The 26,199-nt window shown below is 42.7% G+C and overlaps 1 protein-coding gene across 2 annotated transcripts in view; it reads left to right on the top strand.

The window, feature by feature from the left end:
• The first annotated feature begins 227 nt into the window (after positions 1 to 227).
• The window catches only part of LOC123990606 (lysophospholipid acyltransferase 2-like), a 92,596-nt gene continuing 66,624 nt past the window's right edge, over positions 228 to 26,199 (top strand). For both annotated transcript variants that reach the window (XM_046291243.1, XM_046291244.1), the window contains exon 1: positions 228 to 865. In XM_046291243.1, the coding sequence (XP_046147199.1) occupies positions 779 to 865 (87 nt within the window). In that variant the 5' untranslated portion in view covers positions 228 to 778. The remainder of the gene's footprint in view (positions 866 to 26,199) is intronic.

Below are 26,199 nucleotides of genomic sequence, written 5' to 3'. Positions count from 1 at the left end.
ACGAATTCAGTTTGTCTGTGATGTGTACACCGAGGAACTTAAAACTTACTACCCTCTCCACTACTGTTCCATCAATGTGGATAGGGGGGGTGGATGAACGTCAGCCAATGAAAATGTTAAAAAAGCAAAGAAAGGCGGGATTACGTCTTCCTTGTATGATTTTATGAAATAGTGTCGTTTCCGATATTTCTGTTCCGCCACCTGCAGGATTGGGGTGAATAAATAAGTGTTTCCCTTAGGGGACGAGAAGAGAAGACGGCAGCGCAGCATCTTATTTTGCGTTCAGTAAACTGTGCGCGTGGTATGTAGCGGAGCATCTGCGCAAGGAGCACGGCGCACCTGAGTTTAATATAATATTTATAGTCCGCTATTTATAAAGAAAAATACATATATTTTAGACTACAGGAAAAAATAAAATAAAATGTGTAAAAAGCCTATTTCAACTGGAAACAGAATAAAATAACAACTTAGGCCTTTCTTATTTTAATTCATTGGCACTTGGACCTATTTTGTCTAGCCTTTACATTGGATTATGGTGCTGATATTTTCGCAAACCATTGCATAGAGCGGGAATGAGTCGAATCCTTCCCCGCCCAAATTCTGGTTGATTTGGGAAGTATTTGCGCCTAGACAGTGCTGTAGCGCAACCGACAGCCAGTAGTGGCCAGCAGCAAACAGCAGCAGCTACAGCGGTGGATGTAGGATCAGAGTCGGGGCGAATCTAGGATTCACTGTCAGAGGGGAAGAAGAGCAGAGGACTCTCTCAACGTTCTGAATCATGGCTACTGAAACCGTGTCCCCGGCGTGCACTGGATCCAGTTTGCTGCAACCCATAAGCGAAATCATCAATCTTCCTCTCGACCAGGTAAATAGGTTAATTCCTGTTACTTCTACTTAAGCTTTTTTTAGTATTTCTATCATTCGTCGCATGTCCAAAATCGCAGCAAAAACAACATTGTGTAGCCAATTGTCTTTGATTCCTCACTATCAAACAACGGTATTGGTATTGCCATTTTTCCCTCATAGGAAATCATGAATTTGGATTGGTTTGATACAATCGTTCAACACGTTGATGCCACATTGGCATAAGCGCACATCTCGCAATGATTGATTTAAATTAAAGGCCCCCTTTAAATGTCACAAAAATGTCACGTTTAGTCGACAATTAATCATCAGCCATACTTTTAAATAGTCTCTTATTTGAACTAATGTGCCGCAGATGTCTGTGTTCAGGATATTTGGCTTGTCTAGACTACAATAACCCTAGATTTGGATTTACAGTTGACATTGGCCTCTTACTGATCGGACTATAATGTAACCAGTTTTATTTTACGCACAAAATAAATGAGACATTTTCAAGTAGCCTAATCACAGCTGTAGAATAGGCCTATGTGTTTAGCTACCAGTGCCAAATCAATCTGAATTGATCATTAAGCATGCTTTCAGTTATTACCATCGTCTATTCCTTGCAATGGTTTTCACATAGGCCCATTCAGGTGACCTGTATATGTAAATGCTATAGTCTCACTTGTCATTAGAAGACGTCGAAGAACACTCAGATTACATAGCCTACCCCGAACACAAGCAGCTTTACTTTACATGTGAAGCCCATCCCATGCAAATATTAAATCTGCAGCACCCACTCTTACAATCTACTGTATACAAGATTTGCATCTGAAAAATATCAATGGAAAAGTCTCTGATAATTTCCCACTAATCTGTTCACATTCATAACCAACCAAGTTTGAATCCATGCTCATTTATGTAATGTGGCACATTCATATATGTATCTAATGCGACAACCTTAAGTTAAATGCTGCTTTGCCCAAACTTGGTCAAAAGTAGTGCACTATAAATTGCCTGGCTACCCATCCATATCGCTCTGGCCAACTGTTGTTTCTTCTCCACGATGAGTCTGGATTTGCCTCCTTCCCTGACGATTTCTAGAATGCGAACACATTCTGACCGTTCTGATTGGTCCCAGAAACCAACAACATTATCCATTTTGATACTCTGATTGGTTAGAGGCGATCCAATTGCTGATTTTTTAAAAATAAAATACATTTGCAACGCAAATCATTTTGAAGTTACACAAACTACTTCTATGATGGCAGGTTTATAATAACACTAAGGCACCTCTAGGGTTTGTGGTATATGGCCAATATCCACGGCTAAGGGCTGTTCTTATGCCTAGATAAAGCCCTTAGCCGTGGGTATTGGCCATATACCATACCCCCTTGCCTAACTATACTTTCATAGTATTTAAATGGAGCTGCTACTCTACAGAAAGCTCTGATGACACAAGTTGTTAATAAACAAATAAGTAATCAGGTTCTCTAGGCATTAATATGAGCCCTGGTCTACAGCTGATCATGTAACATTACTCCCTCTTCCATAGATACTGAGCCTAAGCTACAGGCTACAGATCTGCGGTTCACCACTTCACAACTGAATGCAAAGATGCATCAGGCCCTATCAGTTGTTGTAGCCTAGTACCATTGCTACATTCCAGGATGACATAGCCCCAAAATACTGTTGTGACTAAAATTATCTTTGACTGTGAGATGTAGGAAATTATATTTGCCTTAGAAATTCCACAGCACTGTGAGAGTCAGGAAGTCAGTCAGGGGCTGCGGTACAATCCATCAGAGAGTAGCTATAGTAGTAGTTATGTTCCCCCTAGTAACAGCATGGTGTTTTGACGACACCCTCAAGTGATGTTACTGTGGAAACGACTTTCTAGAAACGAGAAGGAACCAAAAAAGGAGTGGCTCCAGGGATCTTCCTGTGGTTTAGGTGGTCTGAGCAGGATTCATTTCTTACTTCTACGTTGAAACGAAACACAGTGTGTGTCCCAAATGGCTGCCTATTCCCTTTATAGTGCACTACTTTGACCAGAGCCCACAGTGTGGTTTCTGCGTAGCCATACAGCCACACAGTCATTGTAAGCTGATTTAGTGTAAGGGATTTGTCCAGGGGGAAAAGGGTATCTGCAGCTCTAAGTTCTAGGCTTTCTAGCTCTTACTATGCAAACCCCAACCAGGGGCAGAAGACTTAATAATATCAGTGGGATAACAACACTCGGGCCTGCCATACCAAAAAACACAGTCCGCGTCCCAAATGGCACTCTCTTCACTGTACACAGTCAAATCGTTTTTTTACCAGAGCCCTATGGAAGAAGTGCGTTATATAGGTAATAGGGTGCCATTTGGGACGAACACACACATTCCTGCCTAACCCCAGTGATAGTAATAGGTTACTATCACTGAAAGAGAATACGTTACATTGTTGCTTTAACTTTAATGGCACCAGCTAGGCAGCCTTTGGTGTTCAGGGGCTTTATGTGTCTAGCGTCTCAGAGTAGGAGTGCTCATCTAGGATCAGGTCCCTCCGTGTCTATTTAATCTTATTAATTGTGATCTAAAAGACTAAACTGATCAGCATTCTAAGACACTTCATACATATGGCTCCAAAGCTGTGGTTTAATGGCTCTGCTTTCTCTATGGAAGTTGACTGTGGTACTTTAGGCCAACTTGGTTGCCGATACTTTCACACATGCAGTGACACATCCTGAATGTGAAATGTGTCACAAGCGTTGCTGTCAAACTTTTGCTGGGAATATTTTAGCAAGCAGAGGACCTCAGGCATATTGCATTAGCTGTGTGTGGCTGAGTGTGCGTGTGCATGTGTGCGAATGCGTGTGCGTGAGAGAGAATCCTTTGTGCCAAGACATAAATGGTGGTCTTCCCAATCAAGAGTTTTGGCCTGAGTTTACTGCCCAACACCCTGGGGGCTCAATGAGGAGGAATGCCCAGGGAGTGGAGTATGGTTATCTGGCAGTGCCTGCATCCCAAATGGGACCCTATTCCCAATATAGTGCACTACTTTTCACCAAAACCATATTCCATATATATGGGCCCTGGTCCAAAGTGGTGCACTAAATAGGGAATAGAGTGTCATTTGGAACACAACCAGTGTGTGCTGTTAACTATGGAGATGTAACCAACTGAATGAAAAACATGGAGTTAATACATTTACATTTACATTTAAGTCATTTAGCAGACGCTCTTATCCAGAGCGACTTACAAATTGGTGCATTCACCTTATGACATCCAGTGGAACAGCCACTTTACAATAGTGCATCTAAATATTTTAAGGGGGGAGGGGGTGAGAAGGATTACTTTATCCTATCCTAAGTATTCCTTAAAGAGGTGGGGTTTCAGGTGTCTCCGGAAGGTGGTGATTGACTCCGCTGTCCTGGCGTCGTGAGGGAGTTTGTTCCACCATTGGGGAGCCAGAGCAGCGAACAGTTTTGACTGGGCTGAGCGGGAACTGTACTTCCTCAGTGGTAGGGAGGCGAGCAGGCCAGAGGTGGATGAACGCAGTGCCCTTATTTGGGTGTAGGGCCTGATCAGAGCCTGGAGGTACTGAGGTGCCGTTCCCCTCACAGCTCCGTAGGCAAGCACCATGGTCTTGTAGCGGATGCGAGCTTCAACTGGAAGCCAGTGGAGAGAGCGGAGGAGCGGGGTGACGTGAGAGAACTTGGGAAGGTTGAACACTAGACGGGCTGCGGCGTTCTGGATGAGTTGTAGGGGTTTAATGGCACAGGCAGGGAGCCCAGCCAACAGCGAGTTGCAGTAATCCAGACGGGAGATGACAAGTGCCTGGATTAGGACCTGCGCCGCTTCCTGTGTGAGGCAGGGTCGTACTCTGCGGATGTTGTAGAGCATGAACCTACGGGAACGGGCCACCGCCTTGATGTTAGTTGAGAACGACAGGGTGTTGTCCAGGATCACGCCAAGGTTCTTAGCGCTCTGGGAGGAGGACACAATGGAGTTGTCAACCGTGATGGCGAGATCATGGAACGGGCAGTCCTTCCCCGGAAGGAAGAGCAGCTCCGTCTTGCCGAAGTTCAGCTTGAGGTGGTGATCCGTCATCCACACTGATATGTCTGCCAGACATGCAGAGATGCGATTCGCCACCTGGTCATCAGAAGGGGGAAAGGAGAAGATTAATTGTGTGTCGTCTGCATAGCAATGATAGGAGAGACCATGTGAGGTTATGACAGAGCCAAGTGACTTGGTGTATAGCGAGAATAGGAGAGGGCCTAGAACAGAGCCCTGGGGGACACCAGTGGTGAGAGCGCGTGGTGAGGAGACAGATTCTCGCCACGCCACCTGGTAGGAGCGACCTGTCAGGTAGGACGCAATCCAAGCGTGGGCCGCGCCAGAGATGCCCAACTCGGAGAGGGTGGAGAGGAGGATCTGATGGTTCACAGTATCGAAGGCAGCCGATAGGTCTAGAAGGATGAGAGCAGAGGAGAGAGAGTTAGCTTTAGCGGTGCGGAGCGCCTCCGTGATACAGAGAAGAGCAGTCTCAGTTGAATGACTAGTCTTGAAACCTGACTGATTTGGATCAAGAAGGTCATTCTGAGAGAGATAGCGGGAGAGCTGACATTAATTATTAATTACTTATTATTAATAATAATAATTATTATTATTATTAATTAATAATGCTGACATTCTATTAACTCCATTCAATCCAGATTCCCCTCCCATTAAAACATTCAAAATGTGTTGTAGGCCTATGAGTTTGGTGAGTGAATACCAGAGTCAGCTAATTTGTTCCTTCCATTGAGGGTTTGGCTGAGGTTAGTTTACATGGGACCATGGGACTGGGTGTTCCTCTCTCTGCAGGGTTGGGAGCAGATGGATCTGGTTGTGTCACAAATGGCACCCTATACCCTATTTAGTGCAACAAATTAGGCCTATAGGTCCCTACGTAGGGAATAGGGTGCCGTTGGGGTTGGAGCTTATATAGGAGTGTATAGGACACTAGGGCCTCACAGGGTATCTCTTTAGGGGAGCTGACTCAATGACTACAGGGACCATGATCCGCTGGGTTTATTATGGCTGATGGCTGGCTGACGGTATAAAAGCAGGATGACTGAGAGGCTTCACGAACACACCTGGTGTCCAACGAAATAAACATCACTTTGTTTTACAAGTTTTAACTAGCGCCATGCTCCTGTTTTTGCCAGCTAGCCAGCATAAACTATCTATGTGAGAAGGGCTCATCGGGATGACTAACTGAACTTAATCCATTTGTCTCCTCTCGACTCAGTTGCGCGACATACACTACCAGTCAAAGGTTTGGACACGTACTCATTTCAGGTGTTTTCTTTATTTTTTACTATTTTCTACATTGTAGGATAATATTGAATACATCAAAACTATGAAATAACACACATGGAGTCATGTAGTAACCAAAAAAGTGTTAAACAAATCAAAATATTTTATATTTGAGATTCTTCAAAGTAGCCACCCTTTGCCACTCTTGGCATTCTCTCAACCAGCTTCATGAGGTAGTAACCTGGAATGCATTTTAATTAACTGGTGTGCCTTGTTAAGTGAATTTGTGGAATTTATTTCCTTAATGCTTTTGAGCCATTCAGTTGTGTTGTGACAAGGTAGGGGTGGTATACAGAAGATAGCCCTATTTGGTAAAATATTAAGTCCATATTATAGCTAGAACAGCTCAAATAAGTAAAGAGAAATGACAGTCCATTATTACTTTAAGTCATGAAGGTCAGTCAATCCGGAAAATTTCATAAACTATGAAAGTTACTTCAAGTGCAGTCGCAAAAACCATCAAGCTCTATGATGAAACTGGCTCTCATGAGTCCCGCTGCAGGAAAGGAAGGCCCAGAGTTACCTCTGCTGCAGAGGATAAGTTCATTAGTTACCAGCCTCAACAATTGCAACCCAAATAAATTCTTCACAGAGTTCAAGTAACAGACCCATCTCAACCTACCTGACACCCTAGACCCACTCCAATTTGTTTACCACCCAAATAGATCCACAGACGACTCAATCTCAACCACACTGCACACTGCCCTAACCCATCTGGACAAGAGGAATACCTATGTGAGAATGCTGTTCATCGACGACAGCTCAGCATTTAACACCATAGTACCCTCCAAACTCATCATCAAGCTCCAGACCCTGGGTCTCGACCCCGCCCTGTGCAATTGGGTACTGGACTTCCTGACGGGCCGCCCCCAGGTGGTGAGGGTAGGTAACAACATCTCCACCCTTCTGATCCTCAACACTGGGGCTCCACAAGGGTGTGTTCTGAGCCCTCTCCTGTACTCCCTGTTCACCCACGACTGCGTGGCCATGCACACCTCCAACTCAATCATCAAGTTTGCGGACGACACTACAGTGGTAGGCTTGATTACCAACAACGATGAAACGGCCTACAGGGAGGAGGTGAGGGCCTTCGGAGTGTGGTGTCAGGAAAATAACCACACACTCAACGTCAACAAAACAGAGGAGATGATTGTGGACTTCAGGAAACAGCAGAGGGAGCACCCCCCTATCCACATCGATGGGACAATAGTGGAGAGGGTAGTAAGTTTTAAGTTCCTCGGCGTACACATCACGGACAAACTGAATTGGTCCACCCACACAGACAGCATCGTGAAGAAGGCGCAGCAGCGCCTCTTTAACCTCAGGAGGCTGAAGAAATTCGGCTTGTCACCAAAAGCACCCACAAACTTCTACAGATGCACAATCGAGAGCATCCTGTCGGGCTGTATCACCACCTGGAACGGCAACTGCTCCGCCCACAACCGTAAGGCTCTCCAGAGGGTAGTGAGGTCTGCACAACGCATCACCGGGGGCAAACTACCTGCCCTCCAGGACACCTACACCACCCGATGTCACAGGAAGGCCATAAAGATCATCAAGGACAACAACCACCCGAGCCACTGCCTGTTCACCCCGCTATCTTCCAGAAGGCGAGGTCAGTACAGGTGCATCAAAGCTGGGACCGAGAGACTGAAAAACAGCTTCTATCTCAAGGCCATCAGACTGTTAAACAGCCACCACTAACATTGAGTGGCTGCTGCCAACACATTGACTCAACTCCAGCCACTTTAATAATGGGAATTGATGGAAATTCATGTAAAATATATCACTAGCCACTTTAAACAATGCTACTTAATATAATGTATAATGGATGATCTCCGCATGTGTGCTTCCCACCGTGAAGCATGGAGGTGGAGAGGTGATGGTGTGGGGGTGCTTTGCTGGTGACACTGTCTGTGATTTATTTTGAATTCAAGGCACACTTACCCAGCATAGCTACAATAGCATTCTGCAGAGATACGCCATCCCATCTGGTTTGTGCTTAGTGGGACTATCATTTGTTTTTCAACAGGGCAATGAACCAACACACCTCCAGCCTGTATAATGGCTGATGGAGTGTTTCATCAGATGACCTGGTTGAGAGAATACCAAGAGTGTGCAAAGCTGTCATTAAGGCAAAGTGTGGCTACTTTGAAGAATCTAAAATCTATTTTCATTTTTTTTGGTTACTACATGATTCCATATGTATTATTTCACAGTTTTGATGTATTCATTATTATTCTACAATGTAGAAAATAGTGAAAATAATAAACTCTGTGTCCAAACTTTTGATTGGTACTCTACGTCATATATTTGTGCACCAGGTGTGTCCGTATTGCCTCTCCTGCAGGTTCAGCACTGGTCCATAAAAGGTGTAAGTGTGTATTCCTGGCTCCACAGGTCTTTGTGTTTTTAGGGCACCTTTTATGAGATTGATGAGCTAATTTATTGTAAAACATCATTCAGTTGGCGATTCAGCTTTAGCCTATGCTATTTAATGCACAGACAGTATGTTTTCTTGGACATATAGGCCATAGCTACATTAATCTGAAATGGGAATCTCCCGTTTACTCTGGAATGTTCTTCTTCCATTTTTTGAAAAATGAAACTAAAAATGAAACCGTGAGGTTGTATAGAACAGCATGCTTCTGCTTTGAGAAGAAGTACTTTATGTGGAGGAGCTAATTAATTTAACAAACCTCTTGGGTTTGAGAATCTCTTTGATGTAGAAAGAGGTTTAGAGACAGCCATTAACCCTATATTATTACTCAGCATTTTCACTCCCAAAGAGAGGGAGGAAAGTAGATATTATAGATGTTACAGGAAGTCTATCCAATTCCAGACAGTCTACTCCTGTGGTTAAGAGGTTGTTTTTTGTGACTACCAGAACCGATATAGATAGTGACTATAAATACTTAGGATTTATTACATGGCACTGGGTCATTTTTATAAAGGTAGTTCAACACCTGCCACATTGCTTATGGATTGATGGGGCACTATGGTAACCATCAATTTGAATAATCAACATAATCTGAGTACTAGTTTTCATAAATCAGCTTCAGTTTGATAACGTTCATGATATTTCTTTGCCTACTGTGTTCTGTGTGTTATATACAGTGTGATCCGTGTGTTATATACCGTGTGTTATATACCGTGTGTTATATACAGTGTGTTCTGTGTGTTATATACAGTATGTTCTGTCCAGTGGTGAAAAAAGTACCCAGTTGTCATACTTGAGTAAAAGTAAAGATACTATAATAGAAAATGACTCAAGTTAAAGTGAAAGTCACCCAGTAAAATACTACTGGAGTCTAAAAGTATTTGTGTTTTAAATATACTTAAGTATCACAAGGTAATGTAATTGCTCAAATATACTTACATTTGAAAAGTAAAACTATGGTGATGATATTCAAATTCCTTATATTAGGCAAACCAGATTTTCATGTACACAATTTTCATGTATTTTTTAAAATGTATGGATAGCCAGGGGCAGGCCTCAACAGACATAATTTACAAACGAAGCATTTGTGTTTAGTGAGTCCACCAGATCATAGGCAGTAGGGATGACCAGGGATGTTCTCTTGATAAGTGTGTGAATTCAACCAGTTTCCTGTCCTGCTAAGCATTCAAAATGTACTTTTGGATGTCAAGGGAAATGTATGGAGTAAAAAGTACATTGTTTTCTTCAGGAAGGTAGTGAAGTAAAAGTTTTAAAATATATACCCACAAAAACTATTTAAGTAGTGCTTTAAAGTATTTTTACTTAAATACTGTACATTTCACCACTGGTTCTGTCTGTGTGGCAGGCCTACATGGGCATTTAGTCTGCTCACTGATCCTACTTGGCTGGTAGCTTGCTCAGCTGCTGTGCTCTTCTACCTACAAAACCACTTCCTTCCCCCTGTGTCAGATGTTGAATCATAAATGGCACCCTATTCCCTATATAATGCACTACTTTTGACCATAGCTATGTGTGCCATGTTCAAAAGTAGTGCACTAAATAGAAAATAGGGTGCCATTTGGGACACAAACTCGAGATGTCTTCCTGGAAGAGGGCCAGAGAGGATACTGTAACAAGACTGGAATTTCCCCAGTTTCTGTAGTTCCTGAACTCCATCCATTCAGTATCACTAACCAGGTTTCCATCCAACCTTTTTATGCGAGTAAAGTGCGTGTCGGATAAATGTCATGACAGGCCTGATGGAAACAGAACATTTATTTCCAAATGTCGACAAAACAAAACGCTAGACAAGGTGGGATCTTTTTGTGTCTAAGATTAAGGCGCAACAGCGCCTCTTCAACATCAGGTGACTGAAGTAATTTGGCATGGACCCTCAGATCCTCAAGAAGTTATATAGCTGGCAACTGCCCCAACTTAAACTGCAGGGGGCAAGCTCCCTGTCCTCCAGGACATTTATGTCAGATTGGGTCTGAAGAATCCCTGGAAAATCGTCAAGAACTTCAGTCAACCGAGTCACGGACTATTCACTTTGTTACCATCTGGCAAAAGGTTTCGGAGCATCGGGTCTGCGACCATCAGGCGCCGAGACAGCTTCTACCACCAGGCCATCAGACAGCTGAACAGCTTACCCTAGCTTTTTAGCTGCTCAGACCTGCACCTCCGAGACGATCTGCACCTTAGATTTTTTGCACACATCCAACCCTTACACACAAATATACAACCACACACACACACACACATACAGTGGGGCAAAAAAGTATTTAGTCAGCCACCAATTGTGCAAGTTCTCCCACAAAGAGGAGAGAGGCCTGTAATTTTCATCATAGGTACACTTCAACTATGACAGACAAAATGAGGGGGAAAAATCCAGAAAAATCACATTGTAGGATTTTAAATTAATCTATTTGCAAATGATGGTGGAAAATAAGTATTTGGTCAATAAAGTTTATGTTAATACTTTGTTATATACCCTTTGTTGGCCATGACAGAGGTCAAATGTTTTCTGTAAGTCTTCACAAGGTTTTCACACACTTGCTGCTGGTATTTTGGCCCATTCCTCCATGCAGATCTCCTCTAGAGCAGTGATGTTTTGGGGCTGTTGCTGGGCAACACAGACTTTCAACTCCCTCCAAAGATTTTCTATGGGGTTGAGATCTGGAGACTGGCTAGGCCACTTCAGGACCTTGAAATACTTCTTACGAAGCCACTCCTTCGTTGCCCAGGCGGTGTGTTTGGGATCATTGTCATGCTGAAAGACCCAGCCATGTTTCATCTTCAATGCCCTTGCTGATGGAAGGAGGTTTTCACTCAAAATCTCACGATACATGGCCCCATTCATTCTTTCCTGTACACGGATCAGTCGTCCTGGTCCCTTTGCAGAAAAACATCCCCAAAGCATGATGTTTCCACCCCCATGCTTCACAGTAGGTATGGTGTTCTTTGGATGCAACTCAGCATTCTTTGTCCTCCAAACACGACGAGTTGAGTTTTTACCAAAAAGTTATATTTTGGTTTGATCTGACCATATGACATTCTCCCAATCTTCTTCTGGATCATCCAAATGCTCTCTAGCAAACTTCAGACGGGCCTGGACATGTACTGGCTTAAGCAGGGGGATACGTCTGGCACTGCAGGATTTGTGTCCCTGGTGGCATAGTGTGTTACTGATGGTAGGCTTTGTTACTTTGGTCCCAGCTCTCTGCAGGTCATTCACTAGGTCCCACCGTGTGGTTCTGGGATTTTTGCTCACCGTTCTTGTGATCATTTTGACCCAACGGGGTGAGATCTTGCGTGGAGCCCCAGATCGAGGGAGATTATCAGTGGTCTTGTATGTCTTCCATTTCCTAAAAATTGCTCCCACAGTTGATTTCTTCAAACCAAGCTGCTTACCTATTGCAGATTCAGTCTTCCCAGCCTGGTGCAGGACTACAATTTTGTTTCTGGTGTCCTTTGACAGCTCTTTGGTCTTGGTCATAGTGGAGTTTGGAGTGTGACTGTTTGAGGTTGTGGTAAGGTGTATTTTATACTGATAACAAGTTCAAACATGTGCCATTAATACAGGTAACGAGTGGGGGACAGAGGAGCCTCTTAAAGAAGAAGTTACAGGTCTGTGAGAGCCAGAAATCTTGCTTGTTTGTAGGTGACCAAATACTTATTTTCCACTATAATTTGCAAATTCATTAAAAATCCTACAATGTGATTTTCTGGATTTTTTTTCTCATTTTGTCTGTCATAGTTGAAGTGTACCTATGATGAAAATTACAGGCCTCATCTTTTTAAGTGGGAGAACTTGCACAATTGGTGGCTTACTAAATACTTTTTTGCCCCACTGTATGCCCTGCATCCTATTGTTTACATGGTAGTTTTAATACTACTACCTCTTTCTTCTAATGACTTATTTGACCTTTGACCTTTTATTATTGATATGGATATTGTACTGCAATGTTGAGGGAGCTAGCACCTTTTATACCTACTGTCAACTGTGTATGTGACAAATACATTTTTTTATTTGGCTCTTACCAAAAGTAGTGCACTGCATGGGGAATAGTGTGTCAATTGGGCCACTGCCGGGGGTGAGAGACTACACTAGTATAACCATCAGGATTGTTAAAGAGAGTAACAAGGACTGACTGTAGCTCATGGCAGTAGTGGTATTACTACCCTCCTCTGCCTGGGTGGGTAGCTTTATGAGGAGGACACCGTCGTTCAGGAGTGACTCGTTCTCTGTGGCTGTGTCTCAAATGGCACTATACGGAGTAGAGGGCCATTTGGGTCACACACATAGAATAGGTATAGTAGAGCTCTATGTGAAGTAGTTATACAGATGCATTGGTATTATTATTCATGTCCACTCTCCCCCGTGTAGTAGGCCACTGTATTATTATTCATGTCCACTCTCCCCCGTGTAGTAGGCCACTGTATTATTATTCATGTCCACTCTCCCCCGTGTAGTAGGCCACTGTATTATTATTCATGTCCACTCTCCCCCGTGTAGTAGGCCACTGTATTATTATTCATGTCCACTCTCCCCCGTGTAGTAGGCCACTGTAATATTATTCATGTCCACTCTCCCCGTGTAGTAGGCCACTGTAATATTATTCATGTCCACTCTCCCCGTGTAGTAGGCCACTGTATTATTATTCATGTCCACTCTCCCCGTGTAGTAGGCCACTGTAATATTATTCATGTCCACTCTCCCCGTGTAGTAGGCCACTGTATTATTATTCATGTCCACTCTCCCCCGTGTAGTAGGCCACTGTATTATTATTCATGTCCACTCTCCCCGTGTAGTAGGCCACTGTATTATTATTCATGTCCACTCTCCCCCGTGTAGTAGGCCACTGTAATATTATTCATGTCCACTCTCCCCCGTGTAGTAGGCCACTGTATTATTATTCATGTCCACTCTCCCCCGTGTAGTAGGCCACTGTATTATTATTCATGTCCACTCTCCCCCGTGTAGTAGGCCACTGTAATATTATTCATGTCCACTCTCCCCCGTGTAGTAGGCCACTGTATTATTATTCATGTCCATTCTCCCCCGTGTAGTAGGCCACTGTATTATTATTCATGTCCACTCTCCCCGTGTAGTAGGCCACTGTATTATTATTCATGTCCACTCTCCCCGTGTAGTAGGCCACTGTAATATTATTCATGTCCACTCTCCCCCGTGTAGTAGGCCACTGTATTATTATTCATGTCCATTCTCCCCCGTGTAGTAGGCCACTGTATTATTATTCATGTCCACTCTCCCCCGTGTAGTAGGCCACTGTATTATTATTCATGTCCACTCTCCCCCGTGTAGTAGGCCACTGTATTATTATTCATGTCCACTCTCCCCCGTGTAGTAGGTCACTGTATTATTATTCATGTCCACTCTCCCCCGTGTAGTAGGCCACTGTATTATTATTCATGTCCACTCTCCCCCGTGTAGTAGGTCACTGTATTATTATTCATGTCCACTCTCCCCCGTGTAGTAGGCCACTGTAATATTATTCATGTCCACTCTCCCCCGTGTAGTAGGCCACTGTATTATTATTCATGTCCACTCTCCCCCGTGTAGTAGGCCACTGTATTATTATTCATGTCCACTCTCCCCCGTGTAGTAGGTCACTGTATTATTATTCGTGTCCACTCTCCCCCGTGTAGTAGGCCACTGTATTATTATTCGTGTCCACTCTCCCCCGTGTAGTAGGCCACTGTATTATTATTCGTGTCCACTCTCCCCCGTGTAGTAGGCCACTGTATTATTGCATCATTTCCCCTTTTCTCTGGATGTAGGCTATAACTTATCTACTGGAGCTCATTAAAACCATTAGAAACAAGGCTCTGTGTTTGCCATCTGCTGCCATTTTGCCCTTGAGCAAGGCACTTGACTCCTAAACAGCTCCAGTGGCTGACCCTGTCTTCCAGACCCTTGGGGTGTGTGTGTGTGTGTGTGTGTGTGTGTGTGTGTGTGTGTGTGTGTGTGTGTGTGTGTGTGTGGTGTGTGTGTGTGTGTGCGTGCCTATGTTTCTCAGGTGGTTGTGTAGGTGTAATATGAAAATAAAATGGACAATAAATTCTTCTATAGATGACAGGCCTCATCTCTGGAAACGGCAGTAGTCATTGTGATTTCTCGACAGATCCCTATTACTTTCCGTAAGTGTATGCCTGTCTTTAGCTATGGAAGAAGGGTTTATGATGAGTGTATATGTACATTGAGCAGTGAACAGTGGTCTCCTACGCTTGAGATAAATAATTGAGTGTCTAAGACTAATGTATGGCACTAAGAGTGCACTTAGTGTTCATGGGAGATTGAATCATCTGAGTGCAACTGTTGGCTGCTGGGTAATAGATATGTTGATGGCACACTGAGGGAAGATGTTGTGCTGCACTGGGCCAATGGGGATTAATGGGTTAAGAACACTGGCTTGGGCAATGTTCCAAATGGCACCCATTTACCTAATAGAGTGCACTACTTTTAACCAGGTAGTGCACAATATAGGGAATAGGGTTTAGTTTATTAGGATCCCCTTTTAGCTACTGCACATGCAGTAATGTTCCAAATGACACCCATTTACCTAATAGAGTGCACTACTTTTAACCAGGTAGTGCACAATATAGGGAATAGGGTTTAGTTTATTAGGATCCCCTTTTAGCTACTGCACATGCAGCAGCTACTCTTCCTGGGGTCCACATAAAACATACAAATACATGACAAATTACAGAGCAGTAATGGACAAGAACAACAAATACTTTTTACTCACTTCATATATACATATTTATGTTCTTATATACAGTTAAATTAGATCTTTATAATAGGGTGCCATTTGGGACACAGACTTGGACTAGACTGACTAGCCACATTTTTGTTATTTATTCCTAGCAGATGCCTAGCAGTTCTCCAATGCTTTTAGATTTGTGGGAGTAGCAAACAAGTGCACAGGAGACATTATTGGGAGTGAGACGCACCCTCTCATGTGGATTGTGATTTCTGTGACTGCAGCCTGTAGGGTGTAGGGGAAGGCTGGATCTGAAAAGTCTTTGGCCAGGGGCAGGGTCTCTGGAACGAAACCTGGGAAATAGAGTATGTGAAAACAGGGAAAGGGAAGAACGGTGAAAAGTGCAATCTGCCACTGAAGTAAAAGGTGACACTTTGAGTGGCAGAGACTACAAAGGTGAGTGTGTGTGAGGATGTGTGTCTTAGGGCTGACTGCATTTAGTTGACTGGCCGATTGATTGGTCGAAAGGCTCTTGGTCAACCAAGATATTTTTTAGTCGAGCAGCATCTGTCTGGTTTGTGCCTGTTTCAGTGGACTAATCCATTGAGGAGGCAACGAGGTGCCACGGTCCAAGAATAAGGGGAGTGTGGCTCAGATGCACAAGGCACGTCTCTCTCCAGAATGCGCTCTTTCCCGCCATTTTGTGTTTATTCATTGTTTCATAACTTCATTGTGTGCATGATTTGCTGTGTCCATCAATTCCCCATTACATATATCACCAGTAGTAGCCTACATTTACTGTTAATTCCCATCATTTCTCATCTGAAATGTTTGTTTGGTGAGGGTAAATTCTGTTAATGCATTCAATATAAAATGCTAGATTATTTTGTACAGTGGTTTTACCGCTCTCATGGTTGGAGTGGACACGTTGTTTACAGAACTCACAACCTATGCTACACTTTTGAGAAACAAGTTTCTGTTTATTTCATCCCATTTTACGAGTCATGTCAATTTATTCATTGTCTTTTGTCTAAAATGCTCCTTTGGATGTGGAGTAAGGACGTGCACCTGATTATGCATGTAGGATTAGTCTACCTGGCCTGATCGCAAATGTATACCTATAAATGTGCCCATTTCAGGATGTCTGATTAGTATTTCTGATTGTCTTAACTCACCACCACTAATGAGCTGTGGAGCTTCTCAAATCTGTCTTGCTTCACCTCAAATAGCAAGTAAACTAAATCTGGTCTTTGAATCAATTGAGAATGACAGAAGTTCCTCAAAGTATTTGAACAATATTTTCAGCTCTCTCCCTTTCAATAACCACTCGGCATGAAAGGAGAAATTGTAATGCTCTGATCCGGTAGAAACGTCATAAAATAGCTGATTACTTCTTACCCATTGCCTAAATAGCCTACAGCTATGTCTGTCCAGGGCTCACTGGCTCAGGAAACTCTGAGGGCCCAGAATATTTTATACAATGTTGCAAGTTTGCTAGCAAGAGTTTCTGCCGACCCAGTTGATGGTTGATACAATGTTTCAAGTTTGTTGCAGATAGGCTATGCGTAGCCTATGTGTTGATAAGATTTTTTTTTTTCAGGATATTTTCTACCTGCAGGCTGTGTTGTTTTTATTTGATGGCTTTATGTAGGCTATTTTTACATAGTTGGCAATAAGTTACTTTTAGGTTTGTATAGTTTTCATTTAGATAGAATATAGATTTTGAGATACACATATTTGTGGGACAGTTCTTTGTAATATGAAAATCATAACTGGCACTCCAAATGGAAAAGGTTGACGACCGCTGGTGTAGACTATTACCGGCAACTTCAGAAGGGTAATGGCAGAATCTGTGAAGGCGAACAGCACCAGGAGGATGGTCGGGAACAGGTTATCTTGAGCTCAGGTTCCCTCTTGAGTCATTTGTGTCTTAAATTATTTCATCAAACAGTGTGCTTAAAGCATCAGACAAGTTCAGTATAGTTAGTTGATTTTATTAAAACACATGGGGTGTGTCAATACAGTGCATTCGGATTGTATTCAGACTTTTTATACATTTTGTTACTTTACAGCCTTATTCTAAAATGGATTTAAAAACGACATCCTCCTCAATCTACACGCAATACCCCATAATCATAAAGCAAAAACAGAAATACATAATTTGCACAAGTATTCAGACCCTTGCTATGAGACTTGAAAATAAGCTCCGGTGCATCCTGTTTCTATTGATCATCCTTGAAATGTTTCTACAACTTGATTGGAGTTCACCTGTGGTAAATTGAATTGATTGGAAATTATTTGGAAAGGCACACACCTGTCAGTATAAGGGTCCCACTGTTGACAGTGCATGACAGCAAAAACCAAGCGGTCGAAGTAATTGTTCATAGACTAAATGTTTTGCAGCATAGTAGGTCCCCAAGAACACAGTGGCCTCCATCATTCTTGGGGCGGCAGGGTAGCCCAGTGGTTAGAGCGTTGGACTAGTAACCGGAAGGTTGCAAGTTCAAACCCCCGAGCTGACAAGGTACAAATCTGTCGTTCTGCCCCTGAACAGGCAGTTAACCCACTGTTCCTAGGCCGTCATTGAAAACAAGACTTTGTTCTTAACTGACTTGCCTAGTTAAATAAAGGTAAAATAAAAATAAAATAAATTCTTAAATGGAAGAAGTTTGGAAGCGCTGAGACTCTGGGTAGAAGGGCCTTGGTTAGGGCCTCTAGCAATCGGGGTAGAAGGGCCTTGGTTAAAAAGGTGATGGTCACATTGACAGAGCTCCAGAGTTCCTCTGTGGACATGGGAGAACCATCCAGAAAGACAACCATCTCTGCAGCATGCCACCAATCAGGCCTTTATGGTAGAGTGGCCAGACGGATGCCACTCCTCAGTAAAAGGCAGCCCGCTTGGAGTTTGCCAAAAGGCACCTAAAGGACTCTGACCATGAGAACAAGATTCTCGGGTCTGAATGCCAAGTGTCAGGTTTCCTGCCAGACAATCCCTACGGTGAAGCTTGGTGGTAGCAGCTGTGGGGATGTTTTTCAGCGGCAGGGAGACTAGTCAGGATCAAGGGAAAGATGAATGGAGCAAAGTACAGAGAATGGAGCAAAGTACAGAGATCCTACTCGAGTGCTCAGGACCTCAGACTGGGTTAAAGGTTCACCTTCCAACAGGACAACGAACCTAAGCACACAGCCAAGACAACGCAGGAGAGGCTTCGGGACAAGTCTCTGAGTGGCTGGAACCCGGACTTGACCGCGATCGAACATCTCTAGAGAGACCTGAAAATAGCTGTGCAGCGATGCTGTCCATCCAACCTGACAGAGCTTGAGAGGTTCTGCAGAGAAGAATGGGAGAAACTCTCCAAAAACAGGTGTGCCAAGCTTGTAGCATCATATCCAAGAAGACTCAAGGCTGTAATTGCTGCCAAAGGTGCTTCAACAAAGTACTGAGTAAAGGGTCTGAATACTTAGGTGCAAGAAAAAGTATGTGAACCCTTTGGAATGACCTGGATTTCTGCATAAATTGGTCATATAATTTAATTTGTTCTGGTCTTCATCTAAATCACAACAATAGACAAACACAGTCCGCTTAAACTAATAACACACAACAATGATATGTTTTCATGTCATTTAATGAACACACTGTGTAAACATTCACAGTGCAGGGTGGTGCAGAAATTTCTGTAAGTCTTTAGCTGATACTCTGGGATTCTTCTTAACCTCACTGAGCATTCTGCGCTGTGCTCTTGCAGTCATCTTTGCAGGACGGCCACTCCTAGAGAGAGTAGCAACAGTGCTGAACTTTCTCTATTTATAGACAATTTGTCTTACCGTGGACTTATGAACATCAAGGCTTTTAGAGATACTTTTGTAACCCTTTCCAGCTTTATGCATGTCAATTCTTAAGTCTTCTGAGATATCTTTGTTCAAGGCATGGTTCATATCAGGTAATTCTCCATGTGAATAGCAAACTCACATTTTGTGAGTTTTTTTTATATTGCAGGGCAGCTCTAACCAACATCTCCAAACTCCTCTCATTGATTACACTCCAGGTTAGCTAAATCCTGACTTCAATTAGCTTTTGAAAAAAGTCATTAGCCTAGGGGTTCACATACTTTTCCAACCTACACTGTGAATGTTTAAGTATTCAATAAAGACAATAAAAATACAGTAACTTGTGTGTTATTAGTTTAAGCACACTGTGTTTGCCTATTGTTGTTACTTGGAGTAAGTTCAGATCACATTATTATACAAATGTATGTAGAAATCCAGGTAATTCCAAAGGGTTCACACTTTTTCTTGCAACTGTATGTAAATGTGTTATTTCAGTTTTGTAATTTTTACACATTTGCAAATAATTCTACAAAAGTGTTTTTGCTTTGTAATTATGGGTTATTGTGTGTAGATTGATGAGGAGGGTAAAAAAAACATTTAATTTAGAAAGTTTAGAATAAAGCTGTAATGTAACAATGTGGGGGGGAAATAATTTAAAACAAGTAAAGGGGTCTAAATCATTTGCGAATGCACTGTGTATGGAAAAATACACGATTCATCTGTTTTTACCTAATAATTGGGTCAAAAGGAAAGAGGACTCTCGGTCGACCAATCCTTTTTGTTGTTGTAGGGGACAGCCCTAGTTTGTCTGTCAGTGGGGGGTTGCATTCCTCTGTTTTTTCTAGTCTGAGCAAAGTCAGTCTAAAGCCTGTGTCTTTAAACAGGGCTCTATGGATAAGGTACTTTTGCTAATGACAAAGTAGAGACCGAAGTGAGATGTTGTCAATAAAAGTGTTACATTTTTTTTTATCAACAACTATCAATAATCCTATTTTGGATTTAATGTGGGCCTTTGAGCCTGATGTTGTTGCCTTCAGAGTTGTGATGGTTTTGCCCTCTGGCAATGAGAAATTGAGAGTAGAGACAGAGGTTCTCTTGCTTCAGAGAGGCAGTCCTTGAAGGCCGTAATTGTTAAGATGAAAAGCCACTGGATGTGGTTGACTGCATGGTGGCCGAGCAGACACTTTTTATAGGCTATGTAATCAGTTAGTGATAGCATGTTGCAGCCAATTCAATGAGGCCGACGACTGTAAAAACATGGCCTCCGCTCAGCAGCACATCAACCTCCTCTTTGCTATGGCAAGGCATGCAGGCTGTATCCTAGCAACAGGCTTCTTCAGGAAGGATCCCTTCCATCACGGGCTTCAATGAACCTTAACCAGTTCCTCATTCAGCAGAATGTCTCCTCCTTTGTCTTGCCATTGGATGGACGTTGCGATTCAGGATAGAGACTCATTCAATCCTCAATACTGTTTGCAAATGAAAGACAAGTAATAGCGAAAGTGATGCCCTTTGTTTTGTGGAAGGTCATTTTCTATCAATGTCAGATGGACAGCAAGGCAGTATCATCTAGTGAAACTTGACTTTCTCCCCTCAGTTTTTCTGTTCTAGTATACGTCCCAAATGGCACCTTATTCCCTATATAGTGCACTACTTTAGACCAGAGCTCTGGCCCTGGTCAAAAGCAGTGCTCTATATATAGGGAAAAGGGTGCCTTTTGGGATGTAGACGTAATACTGTAAGGGAAGGGAGAGTTCCAGAGAAGAGGAGGGTGGTGGTGTAGTGATGTATGGGTCTCCCCATTCTGTCATCCTCTCCGGACGCTGCCTCATCCTGACCTTAGGCAGTAGCTTTCCACACAATGTATGAAATCTTATGTAGTCAACCTTCTTTTTGGCCATCTATTGTTCACAAAAGCTTTTTTTTAAACTCCTTACTTGGTGGAAATTGTATTTTACATCCTCCTGACTGAGGTGATATTCTGTTACCATTGTGAAAACATGATTGTGATGTTACCTCACCTGCACATATAATATGCCATTAGAGGCTGTTAAAAAAAATATTTAGCAGAGGTTGGGTTACATCAGCCAATTGTAGTAGGAAACTGAAACTTTCTGAAACTTCTTGAAAATGTCTATCTACACAGTAACATTCCCTTGTAATTTGTCCTGTCGAGTGCACCCCAAAATGTTCTGGAAGGTTCTTTAACATCTATCAGAGATTACTGCAGTTCAATACCTTATTGTTTTCCAAATGGTACCCAATTCCCTATCCAGTGCACTACTTCTGACAAGATCCCTATGGGCCCTGGTCAAAAGTAGTGGACTATATAGGGAATATGGTGAAATTTTGAATGCAGCCCCTCTCTCTCGCCAGAAAAGGCAGTTAGTTCCTGGTCTATCAAGCAGAGCATCCGATTTATTTTTTCTCCATCACCGTCCATCAGTCCTGCTGGCTAGCTGGCACATTCTCCTTCACATCCAGTACATATCCTCCCCAGATTTACCTCAACCCACTGCTGTATATGAACCCAGCCCAGAGTTCAGAGCCGTATGTGCTGATTTAGGATCAGTTTAGCCTTTTAGATCTTAATGAATCTGATTTTATTATGGACAGGGAGGAGCTGATCCTAGATCAGGCTGCAGAGAGCAATAGGACGTAATACCTTAGCCTAGACACCGAGACAGTAATGGGAAACATCAGGGAGCATGAATTAAAGAAGAAGATGGCTTGGGTGTCTGGATGGAGCACAGAGGAGAGGAGAGTGCTGCCTGCACGGTAGTAGGGCCACCATGAGATATTAATGAGAGGTAGATAAATTCAGGGCAGGATTTTTAAAGTAGGTCTAACTCATCCCTCATAACATTCTTTCTGACTCTCTCCCTTCATTTCTCATTTCTCATCTTAAAAGTCATCAATTTGAAAGGGTTTTGCATCTTAAAAAGTCCTCAAATTTAGATGCACTGTCTGGTGCTGTGACATTCTGTACCGTTCCTGTCTTTTATATAGTTTAAAACTGCAGCTGTTTTTTTAGGGTTAGTCCACTTTTAGATCAACAGAAAGTATCCTGTGTTAGAAAGAGTTTGATATCCTTCTACTTTAGCCAGGCTGTCATCCCTGTTCTGTTCCATTGGACATGTGACCTGGACACAAACATAGTAGTGTTTGAGTAGCTATTTCCTCAACATGTTTTGAAACCTCCCTCCTTCTATAAAGATGCAACCCGCCCCTCCCAGCACCGTTGATGAATGTTCTATTGTGAATTTTCTCCTAGGTACAGATCTAAGATCAGCTTCACCTCCACAATCCTAACCTTAATTGGAAATGTAAAACTGATCCATAATGAGCGCCTAGGGGCAATTTCACCCTAGTCTCCATGAACAAAGTCTGGAAGACAATTAGCTCCGGTCAAACAATACTGCTGTCAGCTGCCCTAAGAACATCCCTGGCTGGGTCCCGGGCTCAATATTTTTAGAGATGCTTCCCAAATGGGACCCTATTCCCTTTATAGGTGCTGGTAAAAATTTGTGCACTTTTAAAGGAATAGGGTTTCATTTGGGATGCAGGCCTCAGACCTGAGAGACTTACAACGGCTTCCAGGGATCGACCCAAGCTGTCAGCCAGCCAGGACAGTTTAGACTGCAGCTCTGTGGAGAGAGACTGGGCCAAGGCTGTACCGCCCCCGGACTGTCTCAAAGGGTCTAGGAGCCTTCAGCAGAGAGGCCCCACTGGGTATGCAGGTTCAACTATAGGCGAGGGAGTCGAGCGAGAGTTGATGGCTTTAGTAAAAAAAAACATCTGAAAACTAAGATGATTCACCAGAAAATAGCCACAAAACCAACTGTGGATTCCCATGCAGATAGTTTATTCAGCTGAGTGGCTCCCCATGACCTTTTGCACAGCTTTTGAAGAGGTTGTCTTTTGGCTTTTTATTTGCTTGTGTAGTGGACTTCCCTGATTTATCATCAAGGAGGTCATCTTTTCTCCAGTCTCTGCATTCATTTCTCCACTTCAGCAGGGTGACCAGAGTTGAACCTCCAGTAGGAATGGATTAGAGGAATGGGCTCCACCACACAGCCAGAATAGCTTTGGATTTTCATCTGACATGGTGTTAATGTCAGAGTCCCAAATGGCAACCTATTATTTCCTATATAGGGACCTACCTTTGACCAGAGCCCTATGGTCCCTAGTCAAAAGTAGTGCACTATGTAGGGAGTAGTTTGCAACTTGGCTCCGTTGGTTTTTAATACCCGGCACTTTTAATGAAGCTCTTTCCCTGTTTTATCCTTTTTGTCTTTCATGTTGAGAGGGAGGTGTGTGTGTGTGTGTGTGTGTGTGTGTGTGTGTGTGTGTGTGTGTGTGTGGCCAAACCAGTATAGTAAAGCATTGAAGTGCTCATATAACACTTGTACATGGATACAATCACAAGCTCTTTAATGTGGAAACCTACTATACACACTACACTCTCTCCACACTATTGTCCCTCGCCATCTAGCTCTTGCATTGTCATTGTGTATGCCTGAGCCATGCTGAACACAAGCTGTCTAAACAGAATGAAGGAGATAAGGGCTTTGATGGCTCCCCCCCTTCCTGCTGTCAAGAGACCAAAGCAGACCAGGCCATCTGTGTCCAAAATGACACCCTATTCTTTATATAGTGCACTACTTTATACCAGAGCGATATGGTTCCTGGTCGAAAGTAGTCACTATATAGGGAATAAGGTACCATTTGGGGCGTAACCCAGGGCTCCACAACAGAACACAGTAGCTATTTGATGTGTCCCAGACAGCAACAGGCAAGCTGGATGAAGTATGATCGGGAATGTTCATTATTATTTCTTATTCACTCCCCTCCCTCCCTGTCTTGCCAAACAATCGCTGAATTCACTTATTGTGGATCGGCCCCCTTTTTTTTCTTCCAATTTTCACCTAAAATGACATGCCCAAATCTAACTGCTTGTAGCTCAGGCCCTGAAGCAATATATGTATTTTCTAAGTACCATTTGAAAGGAAACACTTTGAAGTTGTGGAAATGTGAAAGGAATGTAGTAGAATATAACACATTAGATCTGGTAAATAATAATACAAATATTTTTTTTAGTTTTTTTTGCACCATCTTTGAAGTGTAAGAGAAAGGCCATAATGTATTATTTTAGCACAGGTGGAATTGAGATTTTGGCCACTAGATAGCAGCAGTGTATGTGCAAAGTTTTAGACTGATCCAATGAATCATTGTATTTGTGTTCACAATGTTGTATCAAGACTGCCCAAATGTGTCTAGTTTGTTTATGAACCTCTCTAGGGTATGTGGAATGCTAGCGTCCCACTAGGCCAACATCCAGTGAGATTGCAGAGTGCCAAATTCAAATACAGAAATACTCATTATAAAAATTCAGAAAAGATACAACTATTTCATATTGATTTAAAGATGAACTTGTGAATCCAACCACGGTGCCAGATTTCAAAAATGCTTTACGGTGAAAGCATACCTTACAATTATTTGAGAACATAGCCCAGCAGACAAATCATTACAAACAGTAAACAGCCAAGTAGAAGAGTTACACAAGTCAGAAATAGATAGAAGTAATCACTTACCTTTGATCTTTATATGTTTGCACTCAGAAGGCATTCATATATTCAATAAATGTTCCTTTTGTTCGATAAAGTCTCTCTTTATATCCGAAAACCTCAGTTTTGTTCGCGTCTTCTTCAGTAATCCACAGGTTCAAACGCAGTCACAACAGGCAGACAAAAAAAATCTAAATTGTATCCATAAAGTTCATAGAAACATGTCAAATTAAGTTTATATTCAATCCTCAGGTTGTTTTTAGCCTCAATAATCTATAATATTTCAACCGGACAATAACGTTCTCAATATAAAAGGTAATAAAGAAAGGCACTCTCTCTGGTCGCGCACATGAAAAAGCTCTGTGACTAATTCAGACTGGTCTTACTCCCTCATTTTTCAGAATACAAGCCTGAAACCATTTCTGAAGACTGTTGACATCTAGTGGATATTCTAATATTCTACCCATATGGACACATTTATTTTAGGCCAGAACTGAACCAATTTGTGTAGCGTATGTATGTGTGTGTAAGAGAAATTATGAATTCGGATTATATATATTGAACACAAATATAAACACAACATGTAAAGTGTTGGTTTCATGAGCTGAAATTGAAGATCCCAGAAATGTTCCATATGCGCAAAAAGCTTATTTCTCTCAAATGATGTGCACAAATTCATTTAAATCCCTGTTAGTGAGCATTTATTCTTTGCCAAGACAATCCCCCCCACCTGACAGGTGTGACATATCAAGAAGCTGATTAAACAGTGTGATCATTACACAGGTGCAGTTTTGTCACACAATGCCACAGATGTCTCAAGTTTTGAGGGAGTGTGCAATTGGCATGCTGACTGCAGGAATGTCTACCAGAGCTGTTGCCAGAGAAATTAATGTTCAATGTCGTTTTAGAGGATTTGTCAGTTCGTCCCACCAGCCTCAAAACCGCAGACCACGTGTAAATAACCACACCAGCCCACATCTGGCTTCTTCACGTGCAGGATCGTCTGGGTAGGGTGAGGGTGTGCTAAGGAGTATTTCTAAAGCCCTTTTGTGGGAAAAAACTCATTATGATTGGCTGGGCTTAGCTCCCTAGTGTGGAAGCCTGGCTGCCAAGTGGGTGGGCATATGCACTCCCAAGCCCACCCATAGTTGTGACCCTGCCCAGTCATGTGAAATCCATAGATTAGGGCCTAATTTATTAATTTAAATTGACTCATTTCTTTATATGAACAGTAACTCAGTAAAATCTTTGAAATTGTTCCATGATGTGCTTATTTTGTTCAGTATATTAAAAGAATGGATGACCTGACCAGAGAGGTCCAGGACCTGAAGAACTGTTTGCAGTTCTCCTAGGGTCAGCTCAATTTGGCCTCCAGAGTGGCACAGCGTTCTAAGGCACTGCATTTCAATGGTAGAAGTGTCACTACAGACCTGGTTCAATCCCGAGCT

The sequence above is a fragment of the Oncorhynchus gorbuscha genome, linkage group LG12 (assembly GCF_021184085.1).
Source record: "Oncorhynchus gorbuscha isolate QuinsamMale2020 ecotype Even-year linkage group LG12, OgorEven_v1.0, whole genome shotgun sequence".
NCBI lineage: Eukaryota > Metazoa > Chordata > Actinopteri > Salmoniformes > Salmonidae > Oncorhynchus > Oncorhynchus gorbuscha.
Note: the sequence above shows the minus strand (reverse complement) of the source record. Positions and strands in the feature narration are given on the sequence as shown.